At 31.9% G+C, this 20,485-nt stretch overlaps 1 protein-coding gene across 2 annotated transcripts in view; it reads right to left on the bottom strand.

Moving 5' to 3' along the window:
• Positions 1-570: 570 nt before the first annotated feature.
• Positions 571-20,485, bottom strand: part of LOC143067431 (uncharacterized) — a 36,538-nt gene continuing 16,623 nt past the window's right edge. For both annotated transcript variants that reach the window (XM_076240696.1, XM_076240695.1), the window contains exons 7-22: positions 19,594-19,733; positions 18,653-18,778; positions 17,435-17,545; positions 16,461-16,544; positions 15,643-15,876; positions 13,879-14,013; positions 9,412-9,550; positions 8,503-8,624; positions 8,163-8,298; positions 7,312-7,445; positions 6,361-6,535; positions 4,191-4,312; positions 3,665-3,803; positions 3,182-3,321; positions 1,630-1,698; positions 571-1,000 (exon numbers count right to left, since the gene is read on the bottom strand). In XM_076240696.1, coding sequence (XP_076096811.1) covers positions 792-1,000; positions 1,630-1,698; positions 3,182-3,321; positions 3,665-3,803; positions 4,191-4,312; positions 6,361-6,535; positions 7,312-7,445; positions 8,163-8,298; positions 8,503-8,624; positions 9,412-9,550; positions 13,879-14,013; positions 15,643-15,876; positions 16,461-16,544; positions 17,435-17,545; positions 18,653-18,778; positions 19,594-19,733 — 2,215 coding nt within the window. In that variant the 3' untranslated portion in view covers positions 571-791. The remainder of the gene's footprint in view (positions 1,001-1,629; positions 1,699-3,181; positions 3,322-3,664; positions 3,804-4,190; positions 4,313-6,360; positions 6,536-7,311; positions 7,446-8,162; positions 8,299-8,502; positions 8,625-9,411; positions 9,551-13,878; positions 14,014-15,642; positions 15,877-16,460; positions 16,545-17,434; positions 17,546-18,652; positions 18,779-19,593; positions 19,734-20,485) is intronic.

Below are 20,485 nucleotides of genomic sequence, written 5' to 3' on the forward strand. Positions count from 1 at the left end.
ATGAAAAAGACAAACAGACAAACAATAGTACACATGACACAACATATAAAACTAAAAAATAAGCAACACGAACCCCATCAAAAACTGGGGGTGATCTCAGGTGCTCCGGAAAGGTAAGCTCCTGCTCCACATGTGGCACCCGTCGTGTTGCTCATGTTATAACAAATCCGATAAATAGTCTACTTCGGTAGGTCACATTCATAAAATTCAAAGTTTTGTAACAGGAAATTTATAAAAATTACCATATATTTGATATTCATGTCAACACCGAAGTGCTGACTACTGGGCTGGTGATACTCTAGGGGATGAAACATCCACCAGCAGCGGCATCGACCCAGTGGTGTAAATAGTTATCACAGATTCCAGGATTATAATTTAATTCGCCAGACGAGTCTATGTCAGCTGTTCTTTTGTTTGGTGTTGTACTATAGATTTGCATATTTGGATGGCTGATTTAACTTGATGGAGATCATAATATAAATAGTCGGACTGAGTGTTAATGTAAGACCCATGGCGGATCAATTATTCTTCTCGATGGATAGCAAACAGCTGGGGGGATTACACGAACAAAGCAGTGCTAAAGCTTTATTACATTGTTTTATTTAAAAAAAATAACAAATCGAAAAGTAAACAATAGTACACAATGAAAGTAAAATGTACTTGTTGAGATAGAAAAGATTCAGGTGAAAACAAAAGATGTAAATATCTGTGGTCTTTAAAAATCATCCCTATCAACTTTGAAATAAATATGAAAGTATAAATAGATATGTATAAATAAATAAAAATATCAATCAAGCATAATTCTGTCTTGTGCATTTGCAGACCGCTTCTGGACAATAACCTTGATTGCAGTTGTTAGTACACCATTCATGAAATCCTTCACGGTTTTCGTATATTCCTATTGCCTGGCATGTCAATGTATATGTTGAAGAATATGAAGCAGTAATTGTTGGTAATGGTGTTATATTTCTAGTGGTGAAACTGGGTGTTGTTCTTTGATCTGAAACATTGAATACTTGTTTTATATTTCTCGATCATTATATGGGAATTTAACACTAAACTTCTCTGTTATATGCGATTTTCAATTGAATATTCTAAATATAATAATAATGCAAATTTTAGCAGCATAAATGATTACCAGTAGAATGATAATGCCGAATATCTGATTTTAAAGTTCACTTCTGGATTTAAAATGTTAATAACATATAATGTATATATTCATTCTGCAGATCTGTAAATATAATAATTCAAGCCCCTGTTCTTTTTATGCAAAATGAAAGCAAGAAACAATTATATTTTTTCTCTCAATAAACGTGTTTGCTTCCTTTCACTTCGAATAAATTTTCAAAAGAAGCATCCAATTCTGTATGATATACTTTAAAAGCGTCTTATAATATCTGATTAAAAATTACTTGTTGCAACTTTATATTGTAGTCTTTTTTTATTTTTTTAATGAACTATTCAGAGAGAAACATCTCTTTTATGTCCTGTTTTGCTAATATTGGAGAGTAGAACAATCTGTTTTAACGGAAAGATGAGTTTCTTTTATCTTGTGTTTTTTTTACGACAAAAAGTTCAAAACAATGATACTGGAATGATTTGGGTATGTCCTGTACAACTTATACGTACATTGTTTTGTTCCGGCTGTAGCCGTGTCTTGCGTCGGTTTAGGTCCTGCTGCAGTTGGTTTAATAATTCCTAAGAAATATACATACAATTTCAAGAATGCATTTATGTCCACTTATTCGATAAACAAAACTTGAAATGTTTTTGCTTTTTTATCAGATATCTTTCAAATTCGTCAACAGATAATATACTTTGAGTCAATGGTACAGACGATATAGAAGATATCTCGATATTGTAATGAAAAAAACCTAACACTTTTATCGCATACTTTTCGATATGTTTAATAAAGGCATACAAGATTAAGAAAAAAACAACGTTTTACGTTTCAAGAATTGACAGGAAAATTATCGCAGCTTTCAAATGAACATCACTTTTATTTTGCAAAGTATACCTTGTATAAATAGGCATGTCAATCAAAGTTAAAGTTGCCGATTAATTGCATTAAAAAATGTAAACTGAAAAATTAATTGTTACATAGGGCCGTAAATAATTTGCTTGCAATCATGATTATGTATATCTCTTTCATATTCATTTGATAAAATTTACTGTTTGCAATAGCATGAATTGTTCTATATAATAAGAATGTTCTTATCCCGGGCATACAAACAATGCCGTATTTGGCAAAACCTTTTCAACTTTTGATCTTCAGTGCTGTACAACTTTGTACTTTTTTCACTTTCGATCTTTTATATCTGGGCGTCACTATTGAGTCTTGTGTGGACAAGACGCGTTTTTGGCGTATTGAATTTTAAACTTGATGCTTTTGTTGTCTATTAATCATGCTTTTCTTTGTCTAATATGGTCTCCTTTTTGTTTGTATTGTAGTCCTGTAATATTATGTTGTCATTTCAATGTTATATTTAACTTTGTCATTAAAGTGCGAGGTTTGGCATGCCATAAAACCAGGTTCAACCCACCACTTTTATTCCCCTTTAAAAGTGTCCTGTACCAAGTCAGGAAGATGGCCATTGTTATAATATTGTTCGTTTCTGTGTGTGTTGCATTTTAACGTTGAGTCGTTTGTGTTTTCTCTTATTTTTTAGATAAGACGTGGCACGGTACTTATCTATCCCAAATTTTTGTATTTGGTTTTGATGTTATATTTGTTATTCTCGTGGTGTTTTGTCTGTTGCTTGGTCTGTTTCTGTGTGTGTTGCGTTTCGGTGTTGTGTCGTTGTTCTCCTCTTATATTTAATGCGTTTCCCTCGGTTTTAGTTTGTTACCCCGATTTTGTTTTTTGTCCATGGATTTATGAGTTTTGAACAGCGGTATACTACTGTTGCCTTTACTTGCCAACTTCAAATGCATATAGAAAACCATTTAGTAGGTACATGATATGATCGACATTTAGCAATTGATTCTACTCAGAGGATGCTAGGGATCCTTCTTTTTGATATTGTTAGTTTTTTTCGTGTCATGTAGCGATTTTGTGTCATAACTTGATCCATCATATTCAGACTTTTCAAATACTAATGACTTTTTTCTCTTCGATTTTAAAAAGGCAAATACAACAAAATAATTCAACTTTCATTTTTGTCAGTTGAAAACAACTTACCGGACAATAGATCACAATGAAGTGCACTGTTGATGGGCATAAATGAGTGTCTTGTATAATTATACATATATGAGTACCCTTGCTGGTCACAAACATACTTTGCAGTGCCTAAAAAGCACGCCGCCCAGCTTGTTCCTATCCTATCAAATAAAGATGTTTACTGTAAGATTGTTATGGATTATAAGTTATTTGTGAATTTGTGAATTTAGTTTAGTTTTTAACAACTTAATAAATACCAGATTCATGAAATTCTATAATTGGTTTGTAGTTTCATTTACCCCTATCTGTAAATTATGTTCGAGTTTTGCTTCCTTTGTTTTTATTCATAAGATGATTCTTTAAGAATCTGAGAATCAAAGATATAAGTTTGTTTGGAGCGTCCGATTAGGGCGTTAAATCAATTTAAGCAATAATCAAGATAAACATAAAAGCACAAGCTAAAATCTCAATGAAAAAATACATTATAAAACATTATTTCGGTACCTGCAAAATTCGACGGTGTGGTTAAAGACGCTTTTCTCTCCCATGATGAATGGTGTCATCTCTTCTATGTTGTTTATACAATGTGCAGTAGTATTAACCACTGCCAACCTCTGTATACATCCGTTGCCGTTCAGTAATGCTTAAAGAAAAAAGGATTTAATGCAGTAAAGTTCACAACAAATTAAGAAAAAACAGTATAGATATAATGTCTTTTACAACCAGTCTTTTTGATAAATTGTAAGTGATAGATGTGTACCAATTTCATGAATTGATTTCAATTGAAAACGAGTTTTTGAGATTTAAAATTTTCAATTTTAACATGGAACTTTTAAAATATTAAGCTTAATCTGCATCTTACTCAAGAATGGAAAATGAGAAACCTATATTTGTTGTGATTCTTGATCATTACCCAGAAATTTAATTCAGGAGTGACGTTTACAGTTAGATGTAAAACAATAATACAGTATACACAAATAAACAGATAAATTATGTTTATGATGTTTTAATAAACACTTGATGTCAATACCAGTTCTATCTGTATTACAGAGGTATCTTGAACCGCTCAAAATAACATCTCGCAGTAGACGGATATCGTTAGAACAATAATCCAACTTTATTCCTATGCACAAATAAACACGTTCAAGACTCCTGTTGAAGATATAAAAGTATTTCGTTCATAAATAGTGTTATATTCTACAGGTTACAACCTGTAAAACGTATACACCAAAAACTGTATTCCAACTTGTAAAAAATGTTCAAAGGAAATATATTGAACCGTTAATAAAATAAAAAGGGAAATAAAATTATTCTTGATTTGTTTATAAACTTACTTTCAAAATTCAAGCGCTCACAATACTTATTTCTGGAATAGCATAAATAAAGTATAAATACGATAACATAACTTTAAATGAGAAAATGCAACTTAACCAACAACACATTTTTTTTTTTAAGACATATAAACGTTTTATTCCTAAATATTTCCTGTGTACAATTACCTTAGTCGTACAGGACCAGGCTTAGGGTCCCTGTTTACAAATTGAAACCATCTATCCAGGGGAAATAGAAGGCAATAAAAAAAAAGTAGTCCACTTTTAACCTTGGATTTACATTTAGTGTAAAAAATATAACCATATAATGTTAGAAGCATCTAACAGTTCTATACTTTAATACAAAATAGTAAGTAAATAAGTATAAGATACCCACATAACAGATTTGCATTTACTACAATAAACATGATAAGCTAATACTTTTTTATCACTTTTTTTTATGTTTATATAAATTGATACAATCGATATTCTAATACTATAAACCATGAAAAATGTACTTTGAATCAAGCTATATTATACTATATTAAATGTCTAAATTTTTTCTATTACAGACTCCAATTTTGTCTATGATATCAACGCCTTTCAAAAGAAGAACAAATTTAAGATTAATTTTCAAGTTTTGTTTCCAGATTTTATAAATATCTTGTGGTGTTTTAGGCGTTTTGTTAAATTTTATTGAATTCCTAATTTTCCATAGTGTCCATTTAAAATATAAGATAATTATGTTTAAAAAATTATCATATTTTAGTTCTCTCGTGTTTTTACCCAATAACACGTCCTTTTCACCAAACGGATTGTTTATTCCTATGTTTGATTTGATCAGTATTTCTTGGAGGTTTTTCAAAATTAACTGTGATGTGCAACAACTGAAAAATAAGTGTTGCAGGGTTTCTATATTATTGTCATTTTGACAAATGTGGCATTTTCCATTTGATAACTTCATTTTTTTTAATCTTTCTTCAGTATTACCAACAACACATTAAAACACAGCAAAATTGTCCGGTGAAGTTGCCATATTTGATTGATTTGCGAAGCAGTGGTCACCATACAATCGATCATACAACACATGTATTATCAGGTCAAATTATTTAAACACTGGCTGACTAAACAGGGTCTAAAAAACGTTTACATTTACAACAAGTAAAAATAAATCTTTTCCCGACTGTTAATGGCTTCTTTACAGTAAATATGTTGGCTGTGAACTGATCAATAAATTAGCCTTCATTTACTACGAGTAAACGTCGGTATAGTGTTGCATCTTTTATCTTCACGTAAGTTTTATTTGTCCTTGCCGATATAATGATTAGAGCCATTTCTAACTGATGTTTACAGTTTTACTGGTATGCCATTGTTCCTGGTTAGGCAAGGATTGAATGTTTATTTTCATATTAAACCTCGTCCTGTTCTTTATGAAATAAAAGTAACTTCAGGCTCTTGTCAAAAACAAGGAGACTAAAGAAGCTGGATCATTTAATTTTGCATTCAGATATATTTTTTTCATTAACTATCCAAACTTGTATGATTCGGCTCCATCAATATAGCCTCAAGAACTAAAAATTAAAGAAACAACAGGTATGGCTTTCTCGGACTAATTTTAGACTCATACCTCAAATTTGACAAGAGTGGTCATCTTAGTATCATGATCTATGACAAAGGAGACGATTTTAATTTTTGAAATTATACGTTTACCCCACCTTAGCAGCAATATAACAAATTAACCTGCATATAGGATGACAAGTTTGCCTCCATCCCCTCCACAGGATTATTAAGGACATACATTAATTGATCCACAATATCAACCCCATGTTTTTGGATGGATCGTTCGAAAATAAAAACGAAAGGTTTTTAGTAATATGTAAATATACTCGCCAACAAAAGTTTTCAACCTCGGTTATATTTGTAAAACTCGCAGTAGCGAATCTCTGAAGTGTATCAGTTCCTACTGTTCTAGTACATTGGAGAGCACCCTTAAAATCACATTGTCCTGGTACCTGCGTTGTAGATTGTATCACAGGAGAACTGATTGTAGGTTGTGAAGTAAATCCTGAAAAATATATTTGGAGTATTTATTCGTCGAAGCATTCACAGACCGTTTAAGTATTTTGACGGATGACATTTGCTACAATTTAGATCTTTAATGAAACCTTATAGATCCTTGAGTATACTTATATTGAAAATATGTGTGCAGAATTTGGGCAAACACATTTGGAAATACATTGGAAATGCAATTAAAAACGTTTCGTCTGCAAAACTATTTTTCAATTAAGAATTGAATGCTTCTTTTTGTAACTTCATTGGGGTGTAAAAGCGTTGACCGAAATACATTTTGTCTTAAAATGTGCGCACGGTCAACGCTTTTACAACCCTATGAAGTTACAAAAAGAAGCATTCAATACTTATAATTACATTTTTTTTAGCAATGATCATGAAAACACGAATTTTATTCTTGTTTTATTTAATTCACCTGTATGGGTTTTGCTCATTGTTGAAGGTCGTACGGTTACCTATTTTTGTTAATTTCTGTGTCAGTCTGGTTTCTGGTGGAGAGTTGTCTCATTGACACTCATGCCACATTTTCCTATATCTATTTTAAAAACTCTACAGGTCTTACAGTGCTATTTAATCTTGATATGCTTTGTAAAACATGTCACTGATGATATTTTTTTGTGTTTGTACCTTTTGGTCAATTAACGAATGGATAAAGTTAATTATATATTATATTCTTTAAAATAAACTATATGTAGTTGTAGTCATGCATTGTATACATATAGTTTAGTTCTTTACCCTTAATATAACATAATGCCTGTATTGACAAATTACCTGTATTACAGTGAAGATTGTCTGTTACTGATACCAAAGATGCATCAATAAACGACTGCATGTATAGTAAAGCATCATGGTTGCATTCATTCTTTATAGGCTCAATCATACAGGTTCTCCATGTCATAAATAACCTACATAATAAAATGAAATCGGACATTTACTATTTCTATTTCAACAATAATTTTCTATTTTTGCTACGTTCATTCAGTTATTCTTTAACGAATTTTGGTCGCTATGACACTTTAAAATAAGTCTGTAGGAAAAGGATATACTTAGTATGCATGTGGTGTTCATATTAACTTATGATATAAAAACTCGTTACCGGTTTTTTTTACTCAGTACACTAATTACTCCACATTTTGTCTAAATAATACCCATTAGTATTGATCGCTTACGTCAGAACAGTTTGAAGCTTGCAATCTATTACCAAGATGAGGAACATTGATTTTACAGAGGTGTTCTGTGTAGATTTTGCTTTTCTTTGCTCATGTTAACAACGATTTGTGGCTTAATTGACTTACTAGTCATTGACTATAAAATATCAGACCATACATTGCCTTTTCGATGTATTTCTATAGTGGCTATCGATTGAACTTTCTTTCATTTCTCTTTTAAACTTATATATTCAAAAAAAAAAACATCCTACAGAAACGTTTTATTTTGGATCGCCTTTTTTACTAGTAAATGAAGGGATGGCATTTGAAATATATCAAATACGTATCAAAAGTTATAAAAATAAAAACAGTTTTTGTAATCAAAATACAAAAATATCCGTAAATTTCCGATTAAATAAATTGTATTGCTTGTTTCTATCTAGATCTTTTCTGTATATAGATAACAACACGTACCCACATATTTCTTCCCTACTTTCACCCAAAGAAACACTCTGTACATTCGGGAAATCCTGGATTAGATTCAGTGTACAATGTTGCAAATCAGATAGAATTGTTGGATACGTAAAACAGTGCCTGTTATGTGTGAATCCTATAAATTATATCAAAACAAATTGTGTTTTATTTGGATACATGATAAGGTTAAATTTTATGACAGAATCTTGAAATTATAATTATAAATATGGCATTTTATATTTTCAATATTTTAATTAGTAGGTTAGATCAGTCATATCAGTTTTTTCTAGTATTTATTATATTTTTTGGTTTATTACTAATTAAATATCAAAATCGATACCTTGCTTGCCTGCATTACAGATGTATCTTCCAGAATTGACGACAGTCGACAAAACAAGTTTAAAACCATCGCTGCAGTCTTGAAGTTTGGAATAAGTACAAAAATATATCTGATCCATTACCCTTTTATAAAAAAAAACCAACATAAGTACATGATTTTTTCGACTGTTTTGTTGAGGTGAAACTTTTTATTTTGATAAGATTAACTGTATCAATTCTACTGCACCAGCATTTCGACAATGAATATCTCTTTGGTGATGATCGAAGCCAAACTATTTTTTAATCCAAAACATAATACCAACGTTTTAGAGCTTGTAAAACCGATAAGGACCAACAGTTAATCCAAATCAAGACAAGAAATCAGAGCTATGCATTAATTTTAAATAATTTACAAAATTTGATATCAGTTGATTTTAATAAAACTACTTAAAATTACAATATATTTAAGAGTTCCATTATGCATATAATTGCAAGTAATAAAACTTAAAAGTAATAGTATCAAGCTAATCACGTGTTGTAGTTTCATGTTATAATTAATACTTTTTCTCTAAAGAAATCCGCGGTATTTCCATTCGTATTTAGTAAAGCAACAAAGGATTTTTTTACCTTATATTTTATTTCACAAGTACTGTTTACATGGCTTCCATTTAGGATATGTATAAATTGATCGTCTTATGAACTATTTATTAGTCATGGAATTGAAATGTAAAATAAATAAAAACTCGATAACAAGAGTGATACATCTTACCCATAAATAAATCATTATGAGTAATTTGAATAATGCATAATGAAAAAATAAATATAATAGTGTTTTCTTCTGTTGTTGTTCTTTTGTTTGTTTGTTTTCAATTAATTGACTGACATAGTAAGTATAACAAAAGAGTTATATTTTTGTCTAACACATTCATACCTGCATGCATGATCAATATCTAAAGACGCAATAACCGACAGTCTTCCTTTCATTAAATCTTGAGCCCACGTTTCTCCCACACTTGTGATACACTCGTCTATTTTGGTGTTACAAACAGCTGGTTGCTGTGTTTGTTGGTCTGTTTGATGAAAATAAAAGATAAATAACTCTACTGGTGTAAAACCGATATTGCCAAATCTTTATGTTAAATATTTAGTATGAATAAATCATACATTTGTGTCAATAAATTTATATATATGGACTGTAATTGTTAACTCCTTCTCTTGCATACATAAGTAGTAAATTTGCCACTATTGTTTGGAAATTTTGTTTTCAATGTTCTTCTTTTTTGTACTTGAGTTGCATTTTATGTATTGTAGTAGTCCTAGCGTGTAATGTTGTCATTTTAATGTTATATTTAACATTGCCATAAAACCGGGAGGTTTGGCATCCAACAAAAACAGGTTCAACCCACCATTTTTTTCATTAAAATGTCATGTACCAAGTCAGTAAAAATGGCCATTGTTATATTATAGTTCGTTTATGTGTGTGTTACATTTTAATGTCGTGTTTCTGTTGTGTCGTAGTTCTCCTGGTATATTTGATGTGTTTCCCTCAGTTTTACTCGTTTTTTTCTCTCAATCGATTTATGAATTTCGAACAGCGGTATACTACTGTTGCCTTTATTTTTAACTTAATTGATTTACTAAAAAGTGTAAACGAATTTTTTTACGTAGACGATCGACATGTGTAATTGTCTGTCATAATGCGGGGTTCACACATTGCCGATTATTGCTGACGTTTGAGATCAGACAGCGATACGGCACGAAAAGTGAAAAAGTCGGATTAGTATCCTCAATTATCTGGAATGTCCTATTATTGTCTCAACGCAGTCGTTTTAGTTCGTAACAGATTCCTACTGGTCGGGAAGGTTCCGAATAGTTCGGCAAAGCACCCCGACAGTTAGGTGCGTCCCGTAACATTCGGGGAAATTCAGCCGATTTTGTCTAGTCGGATTACAATCGTGCCTATGTCGTGACAGATTCTGCTGTAACGGATCAAATTCCTAACAATGTTCTGTGTATTCGGGACGGTTTCCTGTGGAACGGGAATGATCTGGAGAAATTTTTCATTGCTGTTTTTCTGCCGATTGAGTCCAGATTGCATCCAGATCTTGTCGATTGCGAACCGGATTTGCCGAAACCGTTCCGAAACAGTCCTGTTATTAATTCTAAATTCGTCAATGATACCCACGTCAGAGTCCCGACAATTACATAATATAATACGACTGAGGCCAGACAAAGCCGTTTGCAATGCGATAGAGCGGACCGTGATAGGATTACGTTCCCACAGTACCTGATCATCCCGAGTATGCCGACAGTTTTCGAACGGATAACATCCGTCAGCGTTGGTTCACTGTCTTGTCACTATCTGATCTCTGTCGGATTACATTCGGTAGAATCGGGACGCAGTCGTGACAGACTCGGTCGAATTTTACCTGGCGAAGATACAAATCGGATTAGAAGCGGATTTAGAACGGGATTATTGGGATAAATTCGATTGGAAAAGGTTGAATATCGACGCTTCCTGAACAATATCTGATTGTTGTCGTGATTAATTTTTTTCTTTTACAAATTTTAATGAGGGGGGGCAAGGGGTTTAACTGTTATGCTGTTATGGGGCATTTTAATTCTTTGTTATCTGTTATTCTGAAAATATATTTACTGTTAGCTGTTATTGTCTTATTCTTTGTTAGCTGTTATAGGACTATTATCTATTTTGTTATCTGTTATTGTGAGAATCTATTTGCTGTTAACTGTTATTGAAAATTGGAATGTTAGCATTTTGACAGCCAGTCTTCCGTAGAAATTGAAGATAATTGAAAATTGTGATTTGAATGGATAATAGTCTCATTGGCACGCTTACCACATCTTCTTACAATGCATATCTATTGGGTCTTTCTACTGGTAATATCGGGTGGCCCTGTATTTGCAGAAGAATTTCAGTAACATACATCACATAAACATATAAAATTAATTGGACCCAGGACCATTCCAGTATATAGTATTATTATCCTTTGTAATAAATTCCATTGTCTGTGAACATGTAGCATTTTGTACAAATTATAATTCACTTATTACTTGTACAATAACTTATAGTATGGATTTTGTTATAAAAAAAACATGACCACAAAATAATCTTTATGTAATGTACTATTACACCACTGTCCCTGATTAGGAGAGGATTAGACACCAACTAGCATGCTAAAGTTGATGCAGTCACATTCTGTATGTGCCTATTTCCAAGTCAGGAGCCTGGATTCAGTGGTTGTAGTTTGTTAATGTGTTACTAAGTTTCTCGTTCACTATTTTGTGGATAAATTAGGCAGTTAGTTTTCTCCTTTGAATTGTTTTACATTACTAAGTGGTGTGGGTTTGAATTATGGCTTTGGGAATTATACAACATCTTTTTCTTTTAGCATTTATATTATAAGTGCTACTCCCTCTCTTTTCATTTACATGAAAGAGAACCCTGACTGACAGACCACCATATTTTTAAAAGCTTTTTAACTGCTTCACATGGCAAAAATTGAAGCTCAGAAACCATTGATGCAAATACAGATGTGTCTTCAGTTTAATTTTTCGACAAATACCCTTTTTAAAGTAAAGTCCTACAGCTTCTCCAATGCTGTACCCAAATTTTCCATATTCTATAATTTCACATAAGATACATGATTGGTGTTTCACTTGGTGTCATCCAAATTTTCACTAGGTCCAATTTCTATTATACTATCAGAAGTGTCACTTGAGTCAATTTCTATTATCAGAATAACCATAACTGGCATGCATGTTTCAGTTACATGTCCTGTCTCCACTGATCTGGGTATTTTTGTATTTTATAAGTAAGTTTTATCATGAGGTCATTAAATAAAAAAAATATATTGTGCATCAATGTCTTTTTTTTTATTTCTTGTAAAGTATATATATTGCTCTTCAGAGAAAAAAAAATCTAAAAATCAAATTGATAATAAAGTGTCACTGGCTGCACTGTATTTTCAAAAATTAAATAAAAAAACCTAAATCATTAAAAATTGATCCCTCAAATGCCCTAGATTAAATATATCAAAAAACATAAACTAGTAAATTCGTTCAGAAAAATTCAACATCCATACTATAATTTATTGTACAAGTTACGGAAAAAAATCAACCAAGGCAGAACTGCCTCAACGACCGAAACGTCTTGTTTACACAAATTACAGTTTTCTAGGTCCATACCACAAGTTATATACTAAGATCTACGAGTCATCTTCTGGATTGGTCCTGGACAGATTTATTTTCATATTTCATTTACTGTTATCTGTTATTATCCCTTTTCAATTCCTTGTTATCTGTTTTTCACCAAATCAATTCACTGTTTTGCTGTTATGGGGACCCCCCTTGCCCCCCCTCTTTAATTAAAGTTTGAATTTCCATCCACGATTCATAGGATCTTGATCAGACTTTTAATAAATTTTAATCGGGAATGGTCATGTCAAGGACGGTAGTAAAAATCGTGAATGTGTGACCCCAGCTTAACAAGTTACAAATCTAAAATCTTTGGTGAGTTTTACAATACTGATAAGTTGAAAAAGTGATGAGGATATGAGTCTTTTCAACACAACATCCTTGATCTTCCACTAACACATGTCTGAAATTCGATTATAACAGAAGCATTTTATAAAGATTCATATAATGGACATTCGGACATGAACACAGAAGTAACAAAACAATTTGTGCAAACTTTGGTTACTTTTCGATTACTAATGCGCTCTAAAATTGAAGTTACTCTTTTGATGCTATACCGATCGAGGTAGTTTCATAAAGAATATGATACCAGTCAATTCCAATAAAGTTAAAAGCGATAGTTAACATAAACAATCACATAGTTTGGTTTGAGTTTACTTGGTTTTTCACATAAAGGTTAAAACTAATACGTACATTCATGGTCATTATTTCGATCAAAATAATGAAAAATTGACATAAGAAATGAAAGATTTATAACCTCTGTTTCACAAAACAAACTTGTTTTGGATTTTTACGTTGTCACGAAGAAATTTCGTATAATTACATTAACCGGAAAGCTTTTCAGAATGTGAAAAAAAGGGAATGGATGATACGTAATAGCCATATAAGAAGAAATGAAAATCACAAAACAACTGAACTCCGGAAAAAAAAGGACCGTCCCTAATCAAATGGCAAAATAAAAAGCTCAAACACATCAAACGAATGGACAACAACTGTCATATTACTGACTTGGCACATACTTCTTATGTAGAAAATGGTGGGTTAAACCTGGTTTTAAGAAAGAATAAATCGAACAAATATTTAGTTGCTTCCAAATGTATCATTGGAGAAACTATCGTCTAGATTGATACAGAATAAAAAAAAGATCGAAGGTAAAATTGTGTTCATGTGTAAATGTAATTACTTGAATATGTTATTGTGCTAGATGGTGTTGCTGATGACTGTATCCTTGGTGGTAACGGGGAAATACAATCCTCGTTGGGATAGAAGCTGCAGTCATCACCAAGGCCTGCTATTGGTCCGCATTCATTGTAAACAGCTGCAAATATACATAAATTTAAAAATGAATCAGCAATCACTTTGAATTTTAAAGATCCACTTAATTCGATAGTAGTATTTTTCACACAAACTGATCGGGTTAAGATGTTAGATCCCACAAAAATAATAGAAATCCCAGTCTTCTACTTTGGTTAAAGCACGTTCAAACCTTTTACTTATCATTTGTATAATCACCGTTGTAAAGCTGTAGTTTGTTTTAGAGTTTGTTTTATTTTGATAATTATTATTAAAAAAAAACGCTATTCTAAAAAAAAGGCAATATTAAATTTAATTTAAAACAGTGCACCCTTTCCCGATTTGTCATTAGGTTTTGTGTGTATCTTACAAGGAAAAATACCTTATAGAGTCTGTTAGTGTCTCATCACAGCACTTAAAAGATATCATTCCTTTGTACTGTGAATGAGACAAATTTGAACAAATATTTAGGTTTTGATTTTGTTTGCGAATGTTCATATCATCAAATCCTCATCAAACTTTACTAATGTTGACCGATTTGCAATGTTCTAAAAAGGGTAAGATGACTCCGTTTCAAATGACGTCAGCTGATACAAATAGTGCTGTTTTTGCAGAATTACTTATATATATATTCGATCCCTAACATCACTGAAGAGACATTTATTGTCGAAATCCGGATCTGGTGCACAAATTTTTTTGCACCTCATGTTTGTGGTATAACATCTTTGCCGCAAGTTTATTGTTTTCGTTTTAGTATTAAATTAATATTAATGTTACATCATGCGATCAATTTATTTGGCAATCGCCAATGGCAGTCAGCAGGGTTTAAGAACATCAGTTTTTCGACCTGGTAGTCAAATGCGTTTTGTTAAAATATACTTTTTCACTATTTTGGTCTTTTGGAAAAAGTTGTTAGTGCTGTATTTAGACTCTCCTACAACGAAAATTGTTTTACATGCACACATATAAAAATTGTGGTTTTTATCCAACGCAATTATAGGTTTGAACGTAGTTTTCAATTTATACTTGTACATATATAGATATAATCATTGCGTTTATTTTCACCATTTTGTAAATATTTTAAACATTCTTATATTAACATACTAAATAGTGTGTTAAAATTACATTAGGCAATCTATAATTTTATTTGTGTAATTGTAACAATCTCTGTACTGATTAATCCACACTCCCATAGATTTGTATGTCATGTGCTGCTATTTATAGGCACTTAAAGATATAATCACATATATATGTCTGATAATAATTCTGTATAGCGATTTATGAGAAACACTTAGTTATTTTCACCGACAGATAAATGTATCGTTCGTCCTTTTCTCGGAAATTTTGATAGGTTGTAAACTGCTATTTCTTAATATTCGATTGGTTTCCAAACTGTTCTGATTTTAGCGTCACTGATGAGACTTATGCAGACGAAACTCTCCTTTAGCGTACAACATGTTTAGCTTGGTATCTTTGGTTGCTTACTCAGTTTAGCCTTGAATACCAAATGATCTAGGTCACTAAACTCGATGTATTTGCTACTATGTCATACAAGAATACATAAGAATCCTGCTTAGGAAATGGCAAATATTTGCTTTCAAAAGAATGCAATTCTAGCATGGTCAAATAAAATGAAATATGAATAGTACATTACCTAAACAGAGTTCTTTACACGGAAACTTTATTTTTCCATTGTCACACTTTGGAAAGAATGAAGAACAGTAGAATAGGGTGGCATTGTCTGAACAGCTGACATTTTCGTTAATGATGTTATTATTGAATGTGTCTAATGCAGCTTCTTGTGAATACTGAGAGAAAAAGTTCGGAAATGCCGTCTTAGTTATACCAAATTGACGACAAACATCAGCCTGTACCTCTTCACATCGTCCTAAAATGTATAAATGGTTAAAAAAAAAATTTCATCTGTGATACATCACCTAATTATATAATCCATTAATATATGTTAGACGTCAGATCAATGGTTGTTGCCTTTATACTGCAACTTTTAAAGTAGTGCACATTATCAATCTTCGGGGAAATCGACCACTAGGAATTTTGATTGGACGACGTTAGTTGCATTCTTTGACAGTCATTTTTTTTATAATGAGCCAGAGCGTATGATGACAATGCATAGCAATGCACAAATAGAATGGTGGTAGAAAAGAAACTATTTAGTGTATGTTTAGTATGTTCATTTTTCATGTTTTTACTTACGAATAATTTTGTCAAGCCATTTTATAAATGCCTTGTTATGTTTAAAGAGTTCAATAAGTGATTATGTCATGTGGGAAATCTAGAGAGACAAATGTTCAATGTCTTGTATCAAAAAACAAACAAAAAATAAGGACGCTGACATTTGAATTAGTTTAGCTTTATTAAGTTCTGCTATTTATATACTATCATCTTATAACAGTCTTTAACTTGTTATATTGAAAGAACATAGCATTTTGTCTTCACTCATAATCAACCTACTTGGTGTTGATGTTATGATCTGAGGTGTCATGTCTGGTGTTGATACTTCAGATGGTGATCCTGTAGTAATGGCTTTAATTGAACCTAGGAAGAAAGTAAACATATGTATTATTTTATTTGTATTTTCGATGTAACTAGAAATACACTCCGGTTTCGGGAGTTTCTCGCTACATTGAAGACCTATTGGTGGCCTTCGGCTGTTGTCTGCTCTATGGTAGGGTTGTTGTCTCTTGACAAATTCCCGATTTCCATTGTCAATTTTATGTATTATTTCATTTGTATTTTTGATGTTGATTTTATAAAATCATGCAGTATGCTTTTACTGTTTTGATCTGCTTTAATTGCAATTAAGTATATCATTTGCAAGGGCAGTGGCAGATCCAGAAATTTTCATAAGTGGGGGCCCACTGACTGACCTAAGAGGGGGCCCGCTCCCGTCACGCTTCAGTGATTCCCTATATAAGCAACCAAATTTTTTCCCAAAAAGGGGGGGCCCGGGCCCCCTGGCCCCCCCCCCTAAATCCGCCTCTGAAGGGTACAAGAGTCGGCTTCAAAATCTTGTTAAAATGTTACGATTTTGCTGCATCAAGAATGATATATTTTCTTTCAAAAGGTAACAGTAGAAATGCTTTTTCGATAGTATTATTCAATTGTATCCTTTTTAAGCATTTATTTACTAAAACTAAGATACAATCTCTTAAACAGAACATTTGACTTCAAGCAGTTGGTGCAGCCTATTTTTCATGGTTCTATTACTTGTGTAAGGATTTTTACGACATTTCAATTTCATTGCATTTGAAGTTGTTCAAAGAGGTAGATATAAAAGCTATCTCCATCAACTACAATACATCTCAATATGGACTTCCCAAGAGTTTCATATAGAAAGTATATTTTCGTCAATTTACATTACAACATTTCTTCCATTATAAGTATGTGTAGCAAGGAAATTGTCAAACCCTATAAAATATTCTCACCTTCGCAGTGAAGACCAGGAAAGTCTTGCGGACAGTAACATCTTTGTCCACTTTCATCAGCAAAACATGACCCGCCATTATAACATGGGTACCCCGGACATCCATCAACACCTAAGCGATTATAAATGTGTAAGATAATATTAAGAATAATAAAACTAACGCATATTAAGATACCAATAAGGATAAAACAGAAATATCGGAACACTCCTCAAACTTGTGACGATGAGTGTAGAAGTTGAAATATGTTAATTTTAGTCACTTTTACTTAAGACTCGTAAGATGAGTTCTCCGATCAGAGCACACCTCTATTAATAAGATTCCTATGAAGTTAACAAGCTCTCTTGTACCAAACAAAGTAAAATAACAAAATTGTCGAGATCCCAGCAAAATTCATATCGGCAAGTTCCTTATCAAATCGGATTTAAAACGTTATAGTGAAAATTTCAAACGTATATTTTGAAGAATAATCTGGAAAAGTAAATAATGTTTAGATGCCTTTGAGTAAAGTATACTACAAAATCAATCATAGTTTTAAAACTAAATATATAATATAGGGATGAATTTCTAAAATTATGTCTATGAACATGAGGATGATTGTCCACTTGCACAATAATAACAACACACATTGCATATTTATAAAGTGCCATTGAGTAATTTAAGATTATTCATATAGCACCATGTTATTAATGTATGCCGAATTTTGTTTATATGTAAGGCAACCATGTATAAAGGTAAAATTGGAATGCAAAAGTGAAATAACAAAAATACTGAATTCAAAGGAAAATTTTAAACGAAAAGTCCCTAAGCAAAAGGCAAAATCAAAATCTCAAACACATCAAACGAATGGATAACAACTGTCATATTCTTGACTCGGTACATAGTTCATTGATCATATAAATAAATTATTATGTGTAAAATAAACATTAAGAAAAAAAATCATCTAAACCAATTCAAAAGATTTCAAATTTAAAAATAGACAAAACTGTGACCAAAGCAATATTTGTTGTCCGTTGATGCTGAAAATTATCGAAATAATCATAATGCACTAAAACAGTTTCTGGTTAATGCCCTTTCTAACCTATTTCATTTTCTGGTAAGGAAGTGTTTTAAAGCTGTACTTTATTGTATCATTGAAATATAGGAATATCAGCAAGTCAGACATATATGATTGAAGTTTCAAGTGAAATTTTCAATGATAATATTATGCATATATCCTACCGAGCTCGCATCGGCTTCCAAACACTTTATTAGGACATAAACACTCGTATCCCTCGGGCTTCTGGATGCATGATCCTCCATTTAAGCAAGGGTAGCTTAAACAGTGACTTTCAGTGGGTACTGTATCTAGTAAAAAAGCAATAAATGGATAATCATTTTTTTTCTAAATTCTCTCTAAATACTCATTGTCGCGTTTCGCTGTATGCAGATTTGCACTTACTTCTAAAAATGAATAAACAAATGTAACCAACCTCTTTAAACATGAATATTTGGAATATTGGGAAAGCTACCTTTATAGTATGCAATCCGCAGTGAATTGTGCCTGACCCCACTCTAAATGTTGGAATATATGTGCTACTTGTCATGTTCTCATAGCAAGTAAAAACTTTGTGATAGTCTGTCGTTTTCGGTGTTGTTATGATGAGGGGGAAAAGAACGGAATAGTGTAGAAGAGACTTGGAACATACTAATAAACAGCAAAGTAAAACAATGTGAACATGAAATCGACCATTGGCAGCTTCATTCTTTACTGCATAATTTATTTACATTATGCATAGAATCTGTATATGCAATAAAGGTTAGATGGTCAACAAATATCAATTAAGAATGTATAATGAAGCAGTTTCTTTAACAATTTGTATGCCCCACCTACGATAGTAGTCCATTCAACTTGAAACTTAGTACACATGCTCACCATGATATGATCTTTCTAATTTTAATGCCAAATTAAAGTTTTGACCCCAATTTCACGGTCCACTGAGCATGTAAAATGATAGTGCGAGTGGGGCATCCGTGTACTATGTACACATTCTTGTTTGTATTAAGAGCAAAGTATCGGAATTGTGAAATTTTTCTGTAGTTTGGAAGTTTTGGAATTGAACTTTTATTGTTCAATGTATACTTTCATCATCATCACTTATATTTTAATATGACAAACTAACCTGACAATAGATCACAGTGTAAAGTATCGTTCACGGGTGCATATGATTGCATAACATAATTATACATATAAGTGTACTCTCGGTGGTCACATACAGATTTTACTGTCTCCAAATAACATGTTGTCCAGTTGGTTGCTAACCTACAATATAACATTCAAAGTGCGTGAACCTACAATATAACATTCAAAGTGCGTGAACCTACAGAGTTTTAGATATTACTGTCGTTGTTTCAAATACAATTATGCATAAAAGAATAAATATAATTTTGAATATGACTTTAACTTTGAAATCATTGCTGTTTTAAGACGATATATAAGATTTATGCATCCTTAATAATTTATGCAATTTCTTAACAAGTATATATTCACCAACTTTTTATATAAAATAAAACTATGATTTGTCTTATGTTTAAATTAAATTCTTTCGTCACTTCTGATGACAATTTTAACTAAATACTTGTATTGTGTATTGCGTATTTTACTCGAATACTACATTTGCCGGTATTTAGTTTTATACATCGCCGATTGTCCTCCTACGGTTGTAAAGGTTGTGGTTAAAGTTGACCAATACAGATGTTGACATTCTTTGTATGTGTGTGTGTTGGAGTTGCAACGTTCTATGTATCACATGCACAAACTGTCTCTTTCTCAAAAAAGGTTCTTTCAGAAACACGTGTAAATTATAACCAAAGGTTTTGAAATCAATAATCTAGAAGGTTTAACGCATTACATATAAGTCGTAGTAGTTAATAAAACATGTTTGAAAGTAATCAAGAGAGTTGTCTCATTGGCACTCGAACCACAACTTCATATCTTCTTATATCTATATAATGTAGATTCATTCACAACATTATTCTAATTGCAAATAATGTTCAAAGTCATATTTAATCTTC

This window comes from Mytilus galloprovincialis, chromosome 3, assembly GCF_965363235.1.
Source record: "Mytilus galloprovincialis chromosome 3, xbMytGall1.hap1.1, whole genome shotgun sequence".
NCBI classification, from domain to species: domain Eukaryota; kingdom Metazoa; phylum Mollusca; class Bivalvia; order Mytilida; family Mytilidae; genus Mytilus; species Mytilus galloprovincialis.